General features: G+C 51.1%; 1 protein-coding gene and 1 long non-coding RNA gene across 51 annotated transcripts in view; one reads left to right on the top strand and one right to left on the bottom strand.

Annotated features, from left to right (window-relative positions):
* NEDD4L (NEDD4 like E3 ubiquitin protein ligase) overlaps positions 1 to 19,679 on the top strand; it is a 375,462-nt gene that overhangs the window by 350,572 nt on the left and 5,211 nt on the right. For all 50 annotated transcript variants that reach the window (XM_086373616.1, XM_086373612.1, XM_086373613.1 and 47 more), the window contains 7 exons: positions 683 to 778; positions 10,937 to 11,010; positions 13,108 to 13,168; positions 15,332 to 15,391; positions 17,119 to 17,226; positions 18,563 to 18,659; positions 19,582 to 19,654. In XM_086373616.1, the coding sequence (XP_086229742.1) occupies positions 683 to 778; positions 10,937 to 11,010; positions 13,108 to 13,168; positions 15,332 to 15,391; positions 17,119 to 17,226; positions 18,563 to 18,659; positions 19,582 to 19,654 (569 nt within the window). The remainder of the gene's footprint in view (positions 1 to 682; positions 779 to 10,936; positions 11,011 to 13,107; positions 13,169 to 15,331; positions 15,392 to 17,118; positions 17,227 to 18,562; positions 18,660 to 19,581; positions 19,655 to 19,679) is intronic.
* LOC147346350 (uncharacterized) lies at positions 15,399 to 18,567 on the bottom strand. The gene is made up of 2 exons (XR_015154129.1): positions 18,444 to 18,567; positions 15,399 to 17,456 (listed from the first exon to the last, which is right to left on the bottom strand). It is a non-coding gene; the product is annotated as an uncharacterized LOC147346350 (long non-coding RNA).

Genomic DNA, 19,679 nt, shown 5'->3' on the forward strand with positions numbered 1-19,679 from the left:
GGGTATGGAGGGAGGGCAGAAGGCCAGCGTGCATGCGAGGCCACTCAGCTGGTTTTTCTGTGGGCCCGTAGCTCTGCGTATCCACCTTACCCATCTCAAGCTTCTCTTCAGCTCTCACCTTTAACTTAAGCTTTATGCTTTTGTTACTGTGCAATGAGGAAGCTAGGAGTACAGAAGTTTCTCTTCAAGTCTAAATTAATTTTATCCCCCACGGGGATAGTAGGCGCCCACATTCTCTTTTTCCTTCTTGGAGCCCAGGCTCTGGGGCCTGTGTTCTGAATTTTGCTCACAGTGACTTGCAGAGAGTGATAGAAGCCCAGGAAGCGGCACAGCTTGAAACCACCGGCGTTTAATTAGGGCTTTCTCTGTCCTTCCTACTTCCCTCTGATATTTTCACTCTTAAGAGACAGGGAGTGTACTGAGCTCTACAGGCCCAGTTGTATGATTTCCTGACTGCCTTGCGGAGCAGGCCACTTCCCCTTCTCAGAGGATGGGATCCAACTACAACCCTCAGCAGGGGAGAGTTGGGTGGGGCAGAGCTGGAAACAAGATATCAGTAACTAGTGCATTTCTTGAGATTGTGAATGGAATTACACGGGAAGAACATAATCATTTAAAGAAGTCAAATGAGTGTTTGTTTTGAAAAAAATACTTTATTTTAATTTTTGTGTCAATTTTATAGGATAGCGAATATTACAACTCTTTGAAATGGATCTTAGAAAATGACCCAACTGAACTGGACCTTATGTTCTGCATTGATGAAGAGAACTTTGGGCAGGTATGTGTTGTAGGCGGCCACCCGCACTCGCCCTTGACTTTCAGAGTCTTTGCTTCTGCACAGGCTGCACCACAACTTTGCTGGACAATTGAAAACGGCCACCAGGAGCTTCGGGTGTTCATCACCATCTCACACCAGCGCCTTAGTGTCACGCCAGGAAGCTAATCCCAGTTACAGCTGCCTCTCTTCCTGCAAAAGAGAAGTTGCTCAGTCGTGTCCAACTCTTTGCGACACCATGGACTGTAGCCTACCAGGCTCCTCTGTCCATGAGATTCTCCAGGCAAGAGTACTGGAGTGGGTTGCCACACCCTCCTCCACGGGATCTTCCCAACCCAGGGATCGAACCCAGGTCTCCCGCATCGCAGGCAGATGCTTTACTGTCAGAACCACCAGGGAAGCCACAGAATTTCTCTTCCTGCAAAGTCAGAGAAATTCTAAGGCCTCTGGGGCATGAAGTAGTACCTGCTTCTCAGCTAAAGTAGATCTGAATGTGAATGTTGGCTCCCTGGTTTTAAAATTTAGATACAGTGTCCGTGTTTGCTTAGTGATATAAATATGTGACCGGGAAGAGGTGATGTCTGGGGACCTTGACTTTGTTCCCTCTGCTTTGATAGTTCCCTTGTCATGATGAAATTTGTCTTTTGGGGCTCAGCAGGCTCAGGGTTTTCTAACCTCCTTGCTTGGCACCTGTACTGTCCTTGTGGCTCAGTTAAGTTCATGTCTGACTCTTTGCAACCCCATGGATGCAGCACACCAGGCTTCCCTGTCCATCACCAACTCCCGGAGCTTACTCAAACTTGTGTCCATCAAGTCAGTAATGCCATCCAACCATCTCATCCTCTGTTGTCCCCTTCTCCTCCTGCCTTCAATCTTTCCCAGCATCAGGGACTTTTCAAATGAGTCAGTTCTTCACATCAGGTGGCCAAAGCATTGGAGTTTCAGCTTCAGGATCAGTCCTTCTAATGAACATTCAGGACTGATTTCCTTTAGAATGGACTAGTTGGATCTCCTTGTAGTCCAAGGAACTCTAAGAGTTTTCTCCAACACCACAGTTCAAAAGCACCAATTCTTCGGCTCTCTGCCTTCTTTATGGTCCAACTGTCATATCTGTACAGGACTACTGAAAAAACCATAGCTCAGGCTATGTTAACTGTAAAGATTAATTTCAGAGATGAAAATTGCCTGCTTGGAATTCTCGTCATCACCCTGACGTTGTCTAGGGGATGTGTTACCTTTGATTCATTTGTCCCCTATGATAACACTGCTTGCAGGGCCAGGGAGGGTCTTCTCAAGATGTTATCCAGCCCCGGCTCCCGTCCTTTCACAAAAGTCCAGAGAGAGTTCCATCTCCCAGACCAGGCCTCATAGCCTTGACGTTCATGAGGTCAGGGAGCCCATTTTAAGGGTTGACTATGGAAGATGATGTTAGTTTGTTCTTTATTGCATCAGAGATTACTGAAAGTGTCCTCCACCGCCCCAAAAGTATGTTCACATCTCTGTCTATTCATGATGCTGGGCTCAGTTTTATAAGTGAGGCGGGGAAATCAGGTCCCTGCCCTCTTGGGTTCATAGTCTTAGAAAAAAGAAGCTGATGCCGCTGGATAAAAAGGAGTTTCTGACAAAGAGGTGTGGGGGCAAAAACTATTCAGCGATAAGGTGATCACATAGATACCAGGATTAATGTTACATATGCTTGAGCCAAGAGCAGTCACGAGTGTGAGCCTGGGGGTGGGCGGGACTTGGGGAGTCTGTGTTTTCGTTCCTTCTTGGCTGGCAGAGTTGAGGCTCATAAAATTTCAAACGCCAGGGATGAGAGAGACCTTGTGATAAATGTAAACAATCAGTGATTCCTTTAAGAATCTCGTTTGCCCTCCCATCCTTTTTTTGCTGCATATTGTGCTTCGTGACCAAAACTCCTCACAGACGGTGGGCGCCGCCTGTCCCTGTGGGAGTCTTGTTGTGGGGAACGGGGAGGGAGACCTTTTCTGCACACCCGTCCCCAACTAAGGTGTCCCATCCAGATTAGCAGTAGCCCCCCAAGGACTAAATGTAAATGGGTTCCTGCCCTTAATCTGCTTCCTTCTTCTGTTCCCCCTTCCCTTGAGCCCCTCCAAGTCACCCCTCCTCTCCCCCATCACCCCGCCCCATTCACCCCTCACCCTCCCTCGAGCCCCTCCCCCGTCACCCCTCCCCCCTTCACCCTTCCCGCTCTTCCCAGACCAGCTGCTTCTGTCAGCCCTACGACGTGGATGCTCCTCTGCCTGCTTCTTTTCTGCTCCTGACCCCAGCGCTCACCCACCGTGTGGTTCAGGTTCCACCCACCTCTGCACTGCTCACCCAGTCTGTTATCTCTGGTCCACACCCCTCCTCTCGTGTTCAGATTCCCCTTGGTCTCTTAAACCCCTCCTCCCTCCAGAAAGACCCGCAGGTCCCCAGACTGAACTAGAGCCACTTCCTCCTCCCAGCCCCACCCCCTGCCTCCGTCTGATCAGTGGCCCCACCCCCTCCACCTTGGCCTCTTCCCTCTTTCCTCCCACGTCCCGACCCTGCGTGCAGCTGGTCACCACGTCCTCGTCGCTTCCCTCATCCACACCTCCCCTCGCTCAGGCCCCTGGTCCCCACGTCGTGCCCTCTCCAGTCCTCTCCCTGATGCCCCCACACGTGTGCTCCGGATGTGGTCACTGTGGAAAGCACACCTGGATGCGGAACCGTTCTGCTCAGCATCTCCTCCACTGGCCGTCCTGTGCCCTTCAGTGTGAGCCACGGCCTTCCCTGCACGGCGCACCTTTACCTTCCCTCCTGACACCTCCTTCCTCCCACCTTCACAGCCACGGGTGCCTGCCGTGCTGCCCCCCAAGATGCCCCTTGCCCTCCGCAGTCTACGTGGCACTGTCTCCTTGAAGCACCCCCCCACCTCTGGGGCCCTCCCCACACTGACCTCCAGCCACCACTGACCAGCTGCCTCCCCTGAGCCCTCAAGGTTCTTGGATTTCTCCAGGGCCCAGCGTGTAGTGATGCCTACTGCATGCTTAGTGAGCAAAGGACTGAACCGAACTGATCTCGTTTTTTTAATGTTAGAAGTAACGGAAGCTCCAAGTGTGAGAAAACAAAATGTAATTGGAATTGTGGTGACTTCTTATTAAGCTGGACCTTTTTTTTAAGGGTCTTGACTGCCAATTTTTAAAGGGTAACACATGGCTCAGAGAAGGCAATGGCACCCCACTCCAGTACTCTTGCCTGGAAAATCCCATGGATGGAGGAGCCTGGTAGGCTCCAGTCCATGGGGTCACCAAGAGTCAGACATGACTGAGCAACTTCACTTTCACTTTTCACTTTCATGCATTGGAGAAGGAAATGGCAACCACACCAGTGTTCTTGCCTTGAGAATCTCAGGGACGGGAAGCCTGGTGGGCTGCCATCTATGGGGTCACACAGGGTCGGACACGACTGAAGTGACTTAGCAGCAGCAACACATGGCTAATCATCCTGAAAGTATGTCTTCTTTGCATTTTTAACACATGGAGGGAGACGAAAGAGCCAAGAAGACTTAAAATCAGTCTTGGACTGTCAAATGCAAAAGGAAGGGTCTCATGTATATCCACTTACAGAGCTCCATCCATGCTCAGTCAAGTCGGTCTGTCTTATCTGACTCTGCAACCCTTTGGACTGTAGCCCTCCAGGCTCCTCTGTCCATGGGAGTCTCCAGGCAAGAATACTGGAGCGGGTTGCCATTTCCTTCTCCAGGTCATCTTCCCAACCCAGGGATCGAACCCATGTCTCCTCCGTCTCTTGCTTTACAGATGATTCTTCACTGCTGAGCCATCAGGGAAGCCCATAGGACTCCATACGACTAACTTAAATAACACAGTTCAGAAAGCATTACTGATGCCATGATTCAATGCAGACGCCCTGAGAGACCTTCCTCAGTTACAGTTAAATGTAACTGTTTCTACCTAACAAGCACAAACCAAACAGAAAATGTTTGCGTTTTAAGTAGACTTCTGATAAAGGCGCTGATGATCGTCATAATTCATGTCAATTATTCATTACAGACAGTTCTCAAGCCTCCTCATTTAATGTGGATGTTTCTGACTTTGGCTTGAATCAGGTAGAGTAATGTGAGCAGAACAGACTGGCAAGATGAGTAAGATGATGATTAGGAGCCTGTTTGTGAAAGTACTGCCTTTCCTTTTAAGAGAGCTAAGCCTGATTAACAAGGAACTAGCATATCTATTTTGTATTCTGGAAAAAATACAGAGTGAAACCTAGCTCTCATCTCCCACATTCAGTCCCTCACCAGGCCCTGTTCGTTTTTACTCCCTGCTATTTGTCAGTTCTCTCTGTTTTCCCTGTCTGCCCCCTCACTAATACCTGAGGGTAAGCTACCATATACATATTATATGGCTTCCCTTCTGGCTCAGCTGGTAAAGAATCCTCCTGCAATGCGGGAGACCTGGGTTTGATGCCTGGGTTGGAAAGATCCCCTGGAGAAGGGAAAGGCGACCCACTCCAGTATTCTGGCCTGGAGAATTCCATGGCCTATATAGTCCATGGGGTCGCACATAATATATAGTGATATCTATTATATACATATATAAACCTTTATTCATTTCCCGGCTGAGCTGAGTCTCCGTCGCTGCTCGGGCTTTCTCCGGCCGCAGCGAGCAGGGCTGCCCTCTAGCTGTAGGGTGTGGGCTTCTCGTCGCGGTGCCTCCTCTTGTTGTGGAGCACAGGTTCTAGGGCCCATGGGCTCAGCAGCTGCAGTCGCCGGGCTCTAGAGCACAAGCCCAGTAGCTGTAGCACACTGGCTTGGTTGATCCACAGCATCATGGGATCTTCGATCTTCTTGGATCAGGGATTGAACTTGTGTCTCCTGCACTGGCAGGCGGATTCTTCACCATGAAGCCCCCCCTTGTAGACGTCTAACTGGTCTTTTATATCCACCTTGACCTCCTACAGTGGCAGAGCGGTCTTGGCAGAATGTGAGATGATCATGTCATTCCTCTGCTGAAAGCACACAGAGAATTCCCATTTTGTCACTGTCGAGATAAAGCCCCAAACCCTGTATGTGCCCCGTGACGTCCTGCGTGGCCAGGCCCAGCATACTTGTCTCAGCTGCACTTTGCGTCATTGCTGCCTCTCATACTTTCTGGGTCTGCTGCCATGAGACCTGTTGCACACACCAAGCTCCTTCTTGCCTCAGAACCTTTGCACATTCCATTCCTTCAGTGGGGAACACACTCCCAGCCTCGGTTCAGACAGCCAGCTCTGACCCCAGACCCCAGTCCTTCAGAGGGTCTCTCATGTCTCCCTGTGGCAGGTACCATAAGTGCCTTTCCACTCATTTGTACGATTGCATGTTCCACATCTGTCTCATCTGGTACAGTTGCATGTTCCACATCTGCCTCGCCCGTCGGCTCAGCCCGGTGGTGGCTGTCCTGGGGCTGCCTGTTGCTCACCGCTGTGCACTCACCAGCTCACAGTGCCCGCTGCAAGGCCGGTGCTCAGAACAGAGTTGTTGAGCCCAAAACGTGGACATCAGCAAGAGGCTTGTGCAGGCGTTGCCCTCTCCAGCCCTTTGCAAAGCCGCCGTTTTATTTTTCTGATACTGAGCTGCATGAACTGCTTATGTATTTTGGAGATTAATCCTATGTAAGTTGCTTCATTTGCAGTTATTTTCTTCCATGTTGAAGGTTGTCTTTTCATCTTGTTTATGGTTTCCTTGGCTCTGCAGTGCATTGCAGTTTTTCTAACCCAAAAGGGAGCCCACACCTCCTTGTACCAAAAAGTAAAGTCATTCCTTCAGTGGAGTGAAGTTCCCACAGAAGCGAGATGTGCATGCGGTCAGCCTTCCTCAGTGCTCTAAGCTTTTTCTCCTTCTGTAATTAGAAATTTCAGCCCGTGATCGTTGGTGGTGGCTGTCACTTTGTATAATGGAACTGCAGCTGTTGCCATGTTTTTCTGGTTTGTTTTCTTTCTGGTTGGTGAGAATCTGGAGCTGCTGGGTGGGGGGCCTATTAAAAATGTTTCAAGTGAACAAATTTCAATATTTAACAATCGTCATACACCAACCAGAGATGTAAACCATGCACTCATGTACGCCCCACACACACGTGCCCCACCGGGAGGAGACATGCTTTCAGAGCCGTGACACGCAGAAACTCTGCACTGCAGGACCAGCAAAGCAGCGCCTGATGGGCGAGAGGCGCCCGCCGCGGGCAAAGCAGCGCCTGATGGGCGAGAGGCGCCCGCCGCGGGGACGTGTGAGAGGCTGTGCAGTGGGGCAGGGCAGAGACTGGGCGGCAGCCGCACAGGAGAGCTCTTTGGGGCCTGGCCTGAGCTGGGCGAAGGCACACGTTTCCAGTTAGGATGACAGTGCTCCTTTGAGGGCAAAAACCTGTTCTTAGAGGACAAGAGGTCTCAGCCATCACAATGGCTTGTGTCCTCCACGGGGCCACAGAACATACTGCTAGTGTCCCATAGGCGTCTTTGGTAAGATTGCACAAGAGGAAAGGGGCAATTGAGGGGGGGTGGCATCTAAAAAGGCTCTTCGGGGGGTGCTGACTGGGGAAAAAGGCTGAGAAGCACTGGGTGGGGGAGAGCAAACCGGGGAAAGACAGACACTGGAAACAGGAGGGGAGAGAGAGGGGAGAGGCCAGACCAAGAACCCAGGGAGGAGGCGGCTCCTCCAAGACGGGGTCAGGAAGATGGGCAGGGGCAGCTGCGGGGAGCGTGAAGGTGGGAAGAGGCGCTGATCGCCGGGGGAGCCTGGGGAGGACGGGGACAGCAGCGCCCAGGAGCGGGAGGAGAAGCAGCCAGACTGACCAGGTCCGGCACGCCCGATTGGACCCAGTGTCTCTGCGGACTTCTCAGACCTTTGTCCTAAAGCGTCTGCCAGAAGATTGGGGAGACCTGTGTGGGTCCCCAAGTTGTTACTTAGCAAAGAAGTGGGGTCCAGTTCTGTGAGAGCCGCATCCCAGAGGTTCTGCTGGTCTTCGTGGTCTTGTTTTACAAAGACAAGAGAGGAGTTCGTACTTGGGCCAAGAGACTTCAAGAAAGAAGTTTTCTTCCATCAGCACTGTTGACCCCTCTGTGTGCCAGGCGCTGTGTTAGTTTGTTAGTGTTGGGTCCTTAAGGAAGGAGTTCAGACACAAGACGACAACTGTTTTTAAAAAGTGGAATTTTTAAAGACCCTGGTGCCTGGAAAGATTGAGGGCAGCAGGAGAAGGGACAGTAGAGGATAGTTGGATGGCATCGCTGACTCAAAGGACGTGAGTTTCTAATGGAGTTTGAATAACAGCTGTTCCTGCCCACAGGGGTGTGTGAGGCCAGGGAGGGGGGCAGCTGAGGCTCTGGGAGGACTCACCTTATCCAGGGAAGGGCCTGCCGCCCCCGAACCCCCATCACTGCCCCCCGGAGAAACTGTGGCCCTGATCAGCCATGTGACCCAGAGTTGCCCTGGCCAGCAATTCCTTCCCTAGCACAGATAGTACAGTCTGCTCTTTTTTTTTTTTTACTTTCAAAAATAATTTCATATATCTGATTATAAAAATAATAAAATATTGATCTTTGTAATAAAGTCGGTACAGTAAACACATATTAAAATCACCCTTCACTCGTACCACCTAGAGAAAAATCACCATTAAATTTTGGTTTGTATCTTCCAGAATTGTTCTCTGTAAACACACAAGGTATTTTTATTTATTAATTACAGGAGTGGAATTGTAGAATGTGCACAGTTTTAACTGAATAAATCCTAGGTAGCTTTCCATGTCAGTAAATACCATTTTTTAATAGCTACGCTGGATTTCATTCCATAGACCAAACATCTTTTTTTAATGACTTTTATGTATTCGTGGCTGCACAGGGCCTGTGTTGCTCTGCGGGCGCTCTTCTCTGGTCGTGGTGAGCGGAGAGCGCCTCTTTGTCCCGCCGCCCCGGCTGCTCGCCGCGGTGGCCTCTCTGTTTGGGCGCGTGGGCTCTGGAGCACAGGCTCAACAGTTACAGACTTGGTTGCTCCACCGCATGTGGGGTGTCTCCTGCGCTGGCAGGCGAGTTCCTTACCGCTGAGCCACCAAGGAAGCCCCGTAGACCAACCAGATTTTAGCCACGCCCTAGTGGTCAGCATCTAAGCTATGTCAGCATCTCACCATATAAACAGTATGAGGCCTGTAATCCTGAAATACACATTTTTGTACCAATATCTTACCATTGGTATAAATCCTAAAAGAGAAGTAACTATAAGAAGGGATTTGCACCTTAAAATCTTGATGCCTGTTGCCATCCCACTTCCTAAGCAGAACTGTTCAATATCCTCAAGAAGTGCTGGGACATACACGGGACAAGAGCAGATCCCCGCTGGAGGGGGATGGGGTGGTGACTGGACAGGCTGGAAGACAGCTGTGGAAGGGAGCCCGGTGGGAAGGAAGGATTTGAAGAAATATAAAAATACAGTAGCAGTTAAGTCCATACTGGGGACAGGAAAGCATCGTATTGACGTTGTAGAAAGTGGGGTTCAGTCATGTGGGAGAGAAGCTAGGTCCCTTCCCAGACAATGAAGAAAAGGAGGAAGAAGAACACAGGAAGGTCCAAGACCGAGGATCCGCAGGCCTAGATTGAATAAGCTGCCTCCACGTGAAAAAGAACAACAGTCAGGCGCACCATCAGAGGAAATGCTGACAGGAGGAGGGTGTGAGAGGCATGCCAGAGACGTCCGGTCTGCTCCTGGGTGTGTGTGGCAGGGCTGAGGCACTCTGTTGCGCTGCGCAGTTGCTAAGGGGTGTCCACAGCAGGCTTCCCTGTCCTTGACTATCTCCCAAGTTTGCTCAAACTCCTGTCCATGGAGTCGGTGGTGCCATCCAACCATCTCATCCTCTGCTGCCCCCTTCTCCTGGCTTTAGTCTTTCCCAGCATCAGGGTCTTTTCCAGTGAGTCAGCTCTTCATCTGGTGGCCAGAGTATTGGAGCTGGGGTGGGGTCGCTGAAAGTGGACCTGTGTCAGAGCAGGGGTTTGTGACTGCATCCCGCGTGAGGGATGTGACCTGGACGTTTACTCTGGAAAACCCGCTCCCTCAGGCTTGGCCTCCTCCTGGACATAGCCAGATGCATGTGGGGAAAAGACTGCGAGGACTCCCAGCAGAATATAAAAGTGGTTATCCATGAATAGAGGAGCTGTGGGTGGTATTTTTTTCCTCTTTATTTCCCCGGAATTTCCACGAGAGTAAACACTTTCCCGTTAGATCAGTAGACTCTTCCTTCCCTTCTGCTACTTACTGCTTTGTCCACTCGGATGTTAAGCCAGGGCTAGCAGAGGAGGAGACTCTGCCTTGGGTTTGGCGTCTTTGCTTTCTGCGCTCCTGGGCGGCTCTGATGGAGGCGGGGACGTTCTGGGACAGGGAGCCGGGAGGCGGTGTCGTGTGCCTGCTAAGTCCCTTCAGTTGTGTCCGACCCTTTGTGACCCCGTGGACTGTAGCCTGCTAGGCTCCTCCATCCATGGGATTCTCCAGACAAGAACGCTGGAGTGGGTTTCCAAACCCTCCTCCAAGGATCTTCCCGACCCAGGGCTCGAACCTGCGTCTCCTGCACTGCAGGCAGATTCTTTTATCGCTGAGCCACGGGGGAAGCCCGAGGTGGTGCCTGATGCACAGAAAGGTGGGGGTTCTCCGGGGGCAGGTGGGTCCATCCCTCACTTGACTTCCTCAGCTTCTCTCTTGTAAGTCCCTGTGTTTTTCCCCTTTGAAAGAAATTCCACGTATTTTTTTTACGGCTATAAAATCTAATTTTCAGCAACAAATTGGGATCTCTGCAATCTTGATGGATGTACCCTGTCTTTTCTGTGAAACATAATTAAATTTCTTGGTAAGTCAATAGCAGATGAAAAAAAGTGTTGTTCTCCACTGTTGCTAATGTATGAAGGATAATTAAAACTCATAAATAACCATAAAATCATTTGCCTTCGATGATAACATCTTTAAGCGTGTAACATCTTAACAATTTAAAGGCCTCATTAGATACTCCCCTGGACACAGAGCCCATTTTCTGGTAAAGAGTTCTGAATAAATTTTACTTACGTTCCTCTCATAGTGAGACGTTATTACTCAGTGATAATATGCAAGATAGCTTCATGATGGTGATCGTTGTTTTATCTTTGTAATTGCAGACATATCAAGTGGATCTGAAGCCCAACGGGTCAGAAATAATGGTAACAAACGAAAACAAGAGAGAGTACATCGAGTACGTACACACAGCCCTTTCTTTTGCCCTCGCCAGAACACCTTGTGCATGCCGTGGACATCCTCTTAACAGCCTGGGTTCCTTTCTGGTTTGGGCTCATCGGATGCTGAATTACGGGATGGAAAGTGTGACTTGTGTCATGACTTCTTAGAGCTGCCAGACAGGAGCAGTGGGAGGAGAGAAGGGTCCTTGTTGAGTAACATAGCAGATACTCTGGGAGCTGGTGGGCGTCCTGTCTAAAACTGAGAATTACAGCGATGGAACACAGTGTCAAAAGCCAGTTGGGGTAAAATTAGAGACAACCAAAGAGAGGATACTGCCTCTCTCTCCTGACTTCTCTTCCATGATGAAAGCGTAGGAAAAGAGTTAAAATGGATAGGGAGAATTCGGCAGGTGCTGAAACATCGCTCCTGGCGTGTGTAATTTTCTTTACTCAACCTCAGCCTCCATTGGGGGAACAAAATGTTGGGTCCTTTGGAAATCTAGGACAGCTGTAGTGGCCAGAAGGTCCTTCTCTGTTGGGCAGCTTGCATTTTCCTCTTTGGTGTGTATGCGTGCCTCAAGCACACAGTTCTGGTACCCTCCAAGGATTGGCAGGTTGCCCTCGCTAACCTTGGGCAGGTCAGCGGAACAGTGGCTGGCTCCCAGGGTCTTAGTTTCTGCTCATCTAGTGAGTTACAGCCATGGCCTGAACTTGTTTGCATTCAGAACATCATCTCAACAGGCCAGGTTGCCTCCTCTCTCATTATAGTGGATCACAGGACTTGAGAGAACTGGCCGAGGATCTGAGCATCCTTCCTTAGCATCTGCAGAGAAAAGCCTACTGTCTTTTCTAATTAGGAAGAAGGGAAGAGCGTCGAGTCCCTAGAGACCCTGACAAAGGACGGACTTCTCCACTCGCAAGTTTGAAAACTTAGCACTCTTAGTCAAAGGCTAGAAGTAAGATACTGCAGTTCTTGCCTGTGCACGTTAATTGGCACTTGGCTGAACTGGACAGTCTCCACAAGTAAATGGTGTTCTGGCGGACACCATTGTCTTCGTTCAGAAGCACAGACTTGGAGTCGACTTCTGGCAGCCCCCCACCCCAGGGGGACTAGGGTCAGAAGTCAGAGGGTCTGGACCTCGTGATACATGTTGTGCGTCTTTCTTTGCAGTTAATTCTTTCGGGTTTCAGGTCGGGGTCGGGGGCAGGGCCTCAGGCAGCGTCTCCACTGGCTTCACCGCCAGAAGTCGGGTTGAACTCCCAGCTTCTCTGTGCCCCCTGCACCCCTGGTGCAGGAGGCTGTTGCCTGGTGATCACAGCACAGCCAGGGAGCCCCCGAAATGCTGAGCAGTGAGCGGGCGGCAGGCTGGTCCCCGGGTGCCGTTGCCATGGCGCCCCCCCCCCGCACCGCCCGCATAAGTGAGAGCCCTTGGTGACGAGGTCCCCGTGCTGTTTCACGACAGAGCGCCTCAGGTGGACTCCAAAGCAGATTCGCCTGGCAGTAAATGCTGCTGTGCGCTAAACGTTGTCACAGGGAGCATGGTTTCAGTGGATTTCTGTGACTCAGAGGTTTTTTTACCACCAGTCCTCCAAATGTTGGTATTAAAGTATTAATGTTAGTGGTAAAATGCTGATAAATTGTATGTCTTCCTTGAAAACCAGCACATTGGATACTAGAATGAAATATCATATAATCACATATGTTGTGCTGGGTATTCCCCTTGAAAATATGTACATGGTTGTACGTAAGTGTGGGTATGTACATACGTAGGTTTGTGTGTATGTGCCATGATGTCCAGTTATGTTTGTATTCAAAGCCCATATTCCCTTTTCTCTGGACGGTCACATTTATAAAGCAGCTTTGGTAAACTGAGGCTTGGTGGAGGGGAGAGGGGAGAACCAGTCTTACTTTTTTTAAATCCTCAGTGAGACTCGAGGCTCCACGCGTGCCCCTGTTCTGGAAAGCATCCAGGGCGCGGCAGCGGCGGCCCCGCCCTCCCCTTGGCCCGCCTCGGGCCCTGCTCCTCCCCTGCGACAAGCAGCTGCTGCAGCCGTGCGGGAAGGGATGAAAGCGGGGTGAGGGCTGGTTAACTGCTGTCCCTTTCCTCCCGCAGCCTCGTCATCCAGTGGAGGTTCGTGAACAGGGTCCAGAAGCAGATGAACGCCTTCCTGGAGGTGAGCCGGGCACACTGGGAGCCGGGCCTGCGCCCTGAGATTGGGAGAGGACCACCCTCCTCCTGGGAGTGGGCACGAGGCGGGGGGCCATCACACGCCCCCACACGGGCGCAGGTGTGGGGACCCCACTCCCACCGCCTCCAGCCCCAGGACAGGAGTGAGAGCCTCGGCCCTGCCGCCCTTCCATTTTTTGCTTTGGAAATGGCACCCCACTCCGGTACTCTTCCCTGGAAAATCCCGTGGGCAGAGGCGCCTGGTCGGCTACAGTCCATGGGGTCGCGAGGAGTCGGACGCGACTGAGCGACTTCACTTTCACTTTTCTAGCTTCGCTGCTCTTAGTTTCTAATTCGCTGTAACTGTTTTTTAAAGAGAAACCTTTACAGACTTGATCCAGAGGGCAGGCTCCCCCCACAGAGGCTAGAACCATCGTCCTGCAGGTCTCAGTGGTGCCCGGGAAGGCTGGGAGCATCTCAGCCTTTTGCTGCAGTGACCGAGGGTTCTGAGAGATGGGAGGACCTGGGCAGCTTCCATTCATACCATCCCTCCCCGGGAGCGGTGCCTTCCCCTTCATCGGTCGGACGTTGTTTTTTTGTTTTTTTTTTTTAATCCCCTGCTCTTTCTTCGTGGCTGGCTGAACAATTCCTCACCCTATTAAAGTGTGAAGCGGTTACTTCTCAGACCCGGGTAGTTAACGTCAGTGATGCCACAAGGCCCCCGAGGAGAGGCCCGTCACAGAGAACAGGGTCCGTCATCTCTTTAAATGGCTCACTGTGACCCGAAGTGCAGTTTCTTTTTAAGTCCTAAAGAGAACGAACCCCAGGTGTCCACTCCAGGCTTCCGTTCTCACTGAACCGACGCTGGGTTCTCATTGGCTGATGCTCTCAAGCTCATCCCTCACCCACTTACCTGCTCACAGTGAATAAAGCACCAACCTAGGCAGGTGGGCTGCCGGCTATGGGGTCACACACAGTCAGACACGACTGACATGACTTAGCAGCAGCAGCAGCAGCAGCAGGCAGGGCACTCGGAAAAATTCTGGGACCTTGGGTGTAACGTGTGTATTGAACGCTCTTGAGAACCGCAGGTTTCATACCTTAATTACACAAGAAACCCAGCTGGCCTCACTCCAGGTGATCTCACTTGCAGAAACGGGCCAGCAGCACGGAGCATCCGTCCTGGATCAGTGCAGTAGTCAGTGAAAGTGAAGTCGCTCAGTCGTGTCTGACTCTGCGACCCCACGGACTGTAGCCCTCCAGGCTCCTCTGTCCATGGGATTCTCCAGGCAAGAATACTGGAGTGGGTTGCCATTTGCTCCTCCAGGGGATCTTACTGACCCAGGGATCAAACCCACATCTGCATTGCAGGTGGATTCTTTACCGTCTGAGCCATCAGTTAGTGATAACTAACCAACTAAGCTGGGCACTGGGCTGGTTCTCTGTACTCCCTGTCTCCTCTCTGCTGATCACACGGCCGCCTCTGGGGTTTCATCTCTGCCTTTGGTACCTTATTTGTAAACGGTTCGCTTGCACGCCTATGGCCTGTGTGTCTGAGGGCACCCTGACTCCCGGCTGCTGCAGCTGCTGCTGCTGCTAAGTCGCTTCAGTCGTGTCCGACTCTGTGTGACCCCATAGACGGCAGCCCACCAGGCGTCCCCGTCCCTGGGATTCTCCAGGCAAGAACACTGGAGTGGGCTGCCATTTCCTTCTCCAATGCATGAAAGTGAAAAAATAAAGTGAAGTCGCTCAGTTGTGTCCGACTCCTAGCGACTCCATGGACTGCAACCCACCAGGCCCTCCGTCCATGGGATTTTCCAGGCAAGAGTACTGGAGCGGGGTGCCATCGCCTTCTCCGCTGACTCCCGGCAGTGTGTCATAAATGGCTTTTGGAATCCGCCGCCTGCTTACAGCAACTCATATTTTCATAGTGTTTTAGGAATTACTCAAGTACCCGAATCCTCTGGAGTCTGCCGCTCTTTAAATCTTTTATGTTGTGATTATGCTATTTTTATTGGAACTAAAATTACTGAATACTGTCACTGATAGCTATAAATCATCAGGGAACAATGTGTTTTTTCCTAGATAACCACACAAAGCTGGTTGGCCCTGTAAAATTTGTCTCTTTCAGAGAGAAAGGTATTGAGAGTGATTTTTTTTTTTCTTTCAGGGATTCACGGAACTGCTCCCTATTGATTTGATTAAAATCTTTGATGAAAATGAACTGGAGGTTTGTAAACATTTTACATAAAGGAGATTTTATTTAAGTTGCTTCACTGCTGACATTGTAATATTCTCCCATCCGCAGTGTCCTAGCAAGTAAGCTTAGGTCAGTTCTACCGCAGGTCTCTCGGGGGCCTGTTTGCCGACTGGGGAGCAGGGAACAGTAGCCGTTACCTGTGTATTCCTTCCTGGGAGAGGGCAGGTCGGGATGCGGCAGACAGAGGCCTGCCGCGCTGAGCTGGTTCACCGCCGGGCCTGGCTTGGCGGGGAAACTGCTGCTTCCAGTAGAGCTGGGGTGGCAGCAGCCAGGGGAGGGTCACCACCCTGCTCCCCGGGTGGCGGCCGGCTGAGGACTCGGGTTTTCTGTGCACCCACTGTGAGCGCTGAGGGGGGCTCGGCCCGGAGGTGAGCCTGAGCGTCTATGACGGCTCCTAGAGCAGAGGTCACCGTGAACTTGAAGGGGTCGTGTTGAGGGAGGAAGCACACCAGAAAGCAGCAAGGCGGTGGTAGCAGGAGGTGGCTTCACAACAAGTTGTGCCAGCTTCTTAGAGTGATGTAGAGAGCGGGGCGTCTGCAGAGCAGAGGGACCTCTTCACCTTTGTGTCAAGGGAAGCAGGACAAGGCAGGCTGTGTCTGTGCAGAGGCTGCTGACAGGACTCGGGGGCTCTCGTCCAGTGAAGCGGCTCCTGGGGACTGGCTTTCCTTTCTCCTACCTTCAAATGGAAATGTCCGGGTAGATGATGTCATAGAAAGCATGTCGAGGAAGCCCTTCGTTTGAAAGGTGGGCAAACTGAGGCCGGGAGAGGCCAATGACCTCACAGGTTTATCCAGCAGGTTCTGAGCACAGTCAGGCCTACGAGCCCACCTTTCAGGCCTCTGGTTTAGTTGTTTTTCCATTTTCTGCTGGTGCCTCTGTGGGAATATCACTCATCTGTCCACAGGAAGCTGCCCTGCCGAGGGTTGGTGATGGTGGTTTAGTTGCTAAGTCATATCCGACTCTTTGCAACCCCACAGACTGTAGACCGTGAGGCTCTTCTGTCCATGGAATCCAGGCAAGAATACTGGAGTGGGTAGTCATTTCCTTCTCTCGGGGATCTTCCCAACCCAGGTATTGAACCCATGTCTCCAGGTTGGCAGGCGGATTCTTTACCGCCGAGCCACCTGGGAAGCAGAGGGTTAGACAGTAAGGAAAGTGGACCCAGGCCGGTGAGGCAGAGGAGCAATCACAGCCTCAGGACGGGTCTGCTCGCCAGGAGGTGAGGTGGTGCCCTGAGCTGGTGGATCCGTCTGGGGAAGACACGTTCTTGCTATCATAAAGTACAAATTCTGTTGTGGGTGGAGAGGTATTTTCACACACTGAGACAGATAACCTCTCAGAAGAGCAGCCAGCCAGCGTCACGAGCAGATGTAAACAGAGCATAAGCAAATCCGTGGGCACTGAGCTGAGATCAGAGGGGCCAGGAGGGCGATCAGTTTGGACTTTTCATTTCCAGTATGAGACGCGGTGGTCCGTCCAGGCTTTGGACTCAGGGCCCCTCGTTACCTCTCTGTCTCTGACCCGAGGCGGCAGGTAGGGTGTGGCACACGTGTTCCCCTTCAGTTGTTCTTACAGTTCACTGGATCGTCTGGCTTTGCACGTGACGCGATGCTGGCATTGAGAGAAGGCCTTTTCTCCATGTGTATTTCTTCAGCTTTCACGATACACCCTGTTCACCTCTGGTCTGTCTCCTCCAGTTGCTGATGTGTGGCCTTGGCGACGTGGATGTGAACGACTGGCGACAACATTCTATTTACAAGAATGGCTACTGCCCGAACCACCCCGTGATCCAGTGGTTCTGGAAGGTAAATCCGGGGCCCAGGGCCTGTGCTGCCTTCCGAGGTCCGCCGCTGGGTTTGGGGCTCCGAGGCCTGCTGGGGAGGGAAGAGGCCTGCTGAGCCAGACAGAGCCCTTCCCGCTGCTCTCTGTGGCCGTGGTGGATGCCTGTCCTCACTGGTCCTGAGAAAGCCACGCTGTCTTCCTCGGTCACCTACTCAAGTGCTTTTGTCTGAGGAAACCGGTGAGTAGGGTGACCCTAAAAAGCAGACAGCTGGATTCGAGAATTGGAACGAGTCCTCCAGAGTGTGGATAAGAATGAAAGGCTTCTTGGGACAAATACATGCTTTGGGGCTGGCTTTTCCAAGATGCCATTTTGGTTTAAAAAACCATTTTCTCAACTGTTTTTGTGAATTCCAACAACCATTTTGATCTTTACATCTTTCAATCAGAGATGCAAATGAAATCTGATTTACTCTCTAAAGGTCAGTGATTTTACTCTCTAAAATGAACAGGATTTTACTCTCTAAAATCCTGTTCATTTTAGGAGAGAAGTGAAATAGTGAGCAGGTCTGAAGAAGGGAGTGTAAACTGACTTTGAAAGAACAATTCCAGGGGTGGGGGGGAAGCGCTGGTTATTTACTTATAGAAATAAGAAATCTATTTGAATTATCTTAATTTCTAAATATCTGGTACTAATAAGATTTCAAGTGCGGCAGATAAGTAGAGAGAACAGGAAGAAAGCAGAATCATCAAATCCTAAAATCTTAGTCCAGGTCTCAACTCAGCTTTGATTTTGGATTTTTTTTTTTTTAATATCAATTCAAGTGACTTTACTAGCGAAGCCAACTAGATTCTTAGAATAATCCAGATAAGTAAGATACACCGGTTATTTCAGAGGCCCAGCCTGGCTTCCGTTTCTCTTTTTCTAAAATGTTATCTTTAGAGAATTTCTCCACAGTCAGAAATCCTGCCTCATAACCTGGGTTCCCCTGGAGCTGACGCTTTTCAAACTGTGTGTGTTTCCTAATGGCTGAGAGGATCACGTGTGTTTCTGATTGGCTTGAGAGGACCGGCAAGCCTCACAGAAACATGAGCTCAGTGCCATCGACGAGTTCGCCTTTTTTTTAACCACTTATTTTTGACCAATGGGCACATGAAGAAAGGGACATTGTGATCCCTCGGTCTCTGATATTAGAAGCCAGTGTTGTGGCCATTAAAAAAAAAAAATGCTTCCCGGCCTTACCCCGTCCGGGTGGAAGACCGTCTAGGACTTCCGCCTCAGTGCACGCAGGATGAAGGTTTGCCGGTCCGCGTTGCACATCCCGTGGCACGTGCTGACCTTTGCCCTCGCCCCGTCCGCAGGCTGTGCTGCTGATGGACGCCGAGAAGCGCATCCGGTTACTGCAGTTTGTCACAGGGACGTCCCGAGTACCTATGAATGGATTTGCCGAGCTTTATGGTGAGCAGGATACCAAGAGGTCTTGCCCTCCCCTCACCCCATGAGTGTTTACTGGGTATCGGCTGTGGCTCCAGAAGACTGCCCCCAGGCCTCTAGCCGAGTGGGTTTTGCCTGGACCCATAGACACTCCACATGAAGGGTGTGGCAGCATGCTGTATCCTCAGCTCTTTGTGTTGCTGTGGTCGCGCAGTCACGTCCGACTCTGCGACCCCATGGACCGCAGCACACCAGGCCTCCCTGTCCATCACCAACTCCTAGAGTTCACCCAAACTAATGTCCATTGGTCAGTGATGCCATCCAGCCATCTCATCCTCTGTTTGTGTAGTTAGCTCTGTATAAAAGCAGGGGACTGTTTTTACTTTTTGTACAGAGAACCATAAGTTTGGTCCTCTCTTCTCTTTCTTTTCTCTTTTGTTTTTTTGGTATATTTTCCAAAACAACTAGATTTTGCAGAATCATCCATGTCGTTGTAAGCTGAACGTTAAACTTACCGCACCCCTCCACAAGGCAGGATTCTTCAGTGTTTCCTGTAGATTAAAAAAATCACTTTCTGCTCTGCATATTAAAGGTCATGATATTTATGTCCCCACCAGCGCCCCCCGCCCAGAAGTAGTTTTAAATTTAAGCTTGCAGGGCTGGGCTGAAAGGCTGTAGCTTCTGCCCGTCCATATGTTGTCGTGTCTGCTCTGTTCAGCTTGGCGCGGCTCCGTCCTGATGGTGACGTGAGTTGAGGTCTGAGGTGGTGCAGAACCGTGGCTGCCCCTCTTTCACACACTGTGACGTCACAGCTGCAGAGGGGGTCCCGGGCTCCCCCAGGCACGCCTTGCCCTCCCCTCCCCTCCCCTCCTTTCCTCCAGCCCCTCCTTGTCTCGCTCCGCGGCCTTGAGCACTCAGCACTTGGTTTTCTCTTTCTTTTGTCCAGGTTCCAATGGTCCTCAGCTGTTTACAATAGAGCAATGGGGAAGTCCTGAAAAACTGCCCAGAGCTCACACGTGGTGAGTGACGGAAAACCACCCACTG

The sequence above is a fragment of the Bos grunniens genome, chromosome 24 (genome assembly GCF_055505025.1).
Source record: "Bos grunniens cultivar Pamir isolate PY7600 chromosome 24, Bosgru_T2T1.0, whole genome shotgun sequence".
Lineage (NCBI taxonomy): Eukaryota > Metazoa > Chordata > Mammalia > Artiodactyla > Bovidae > Bos > Bos grunniens.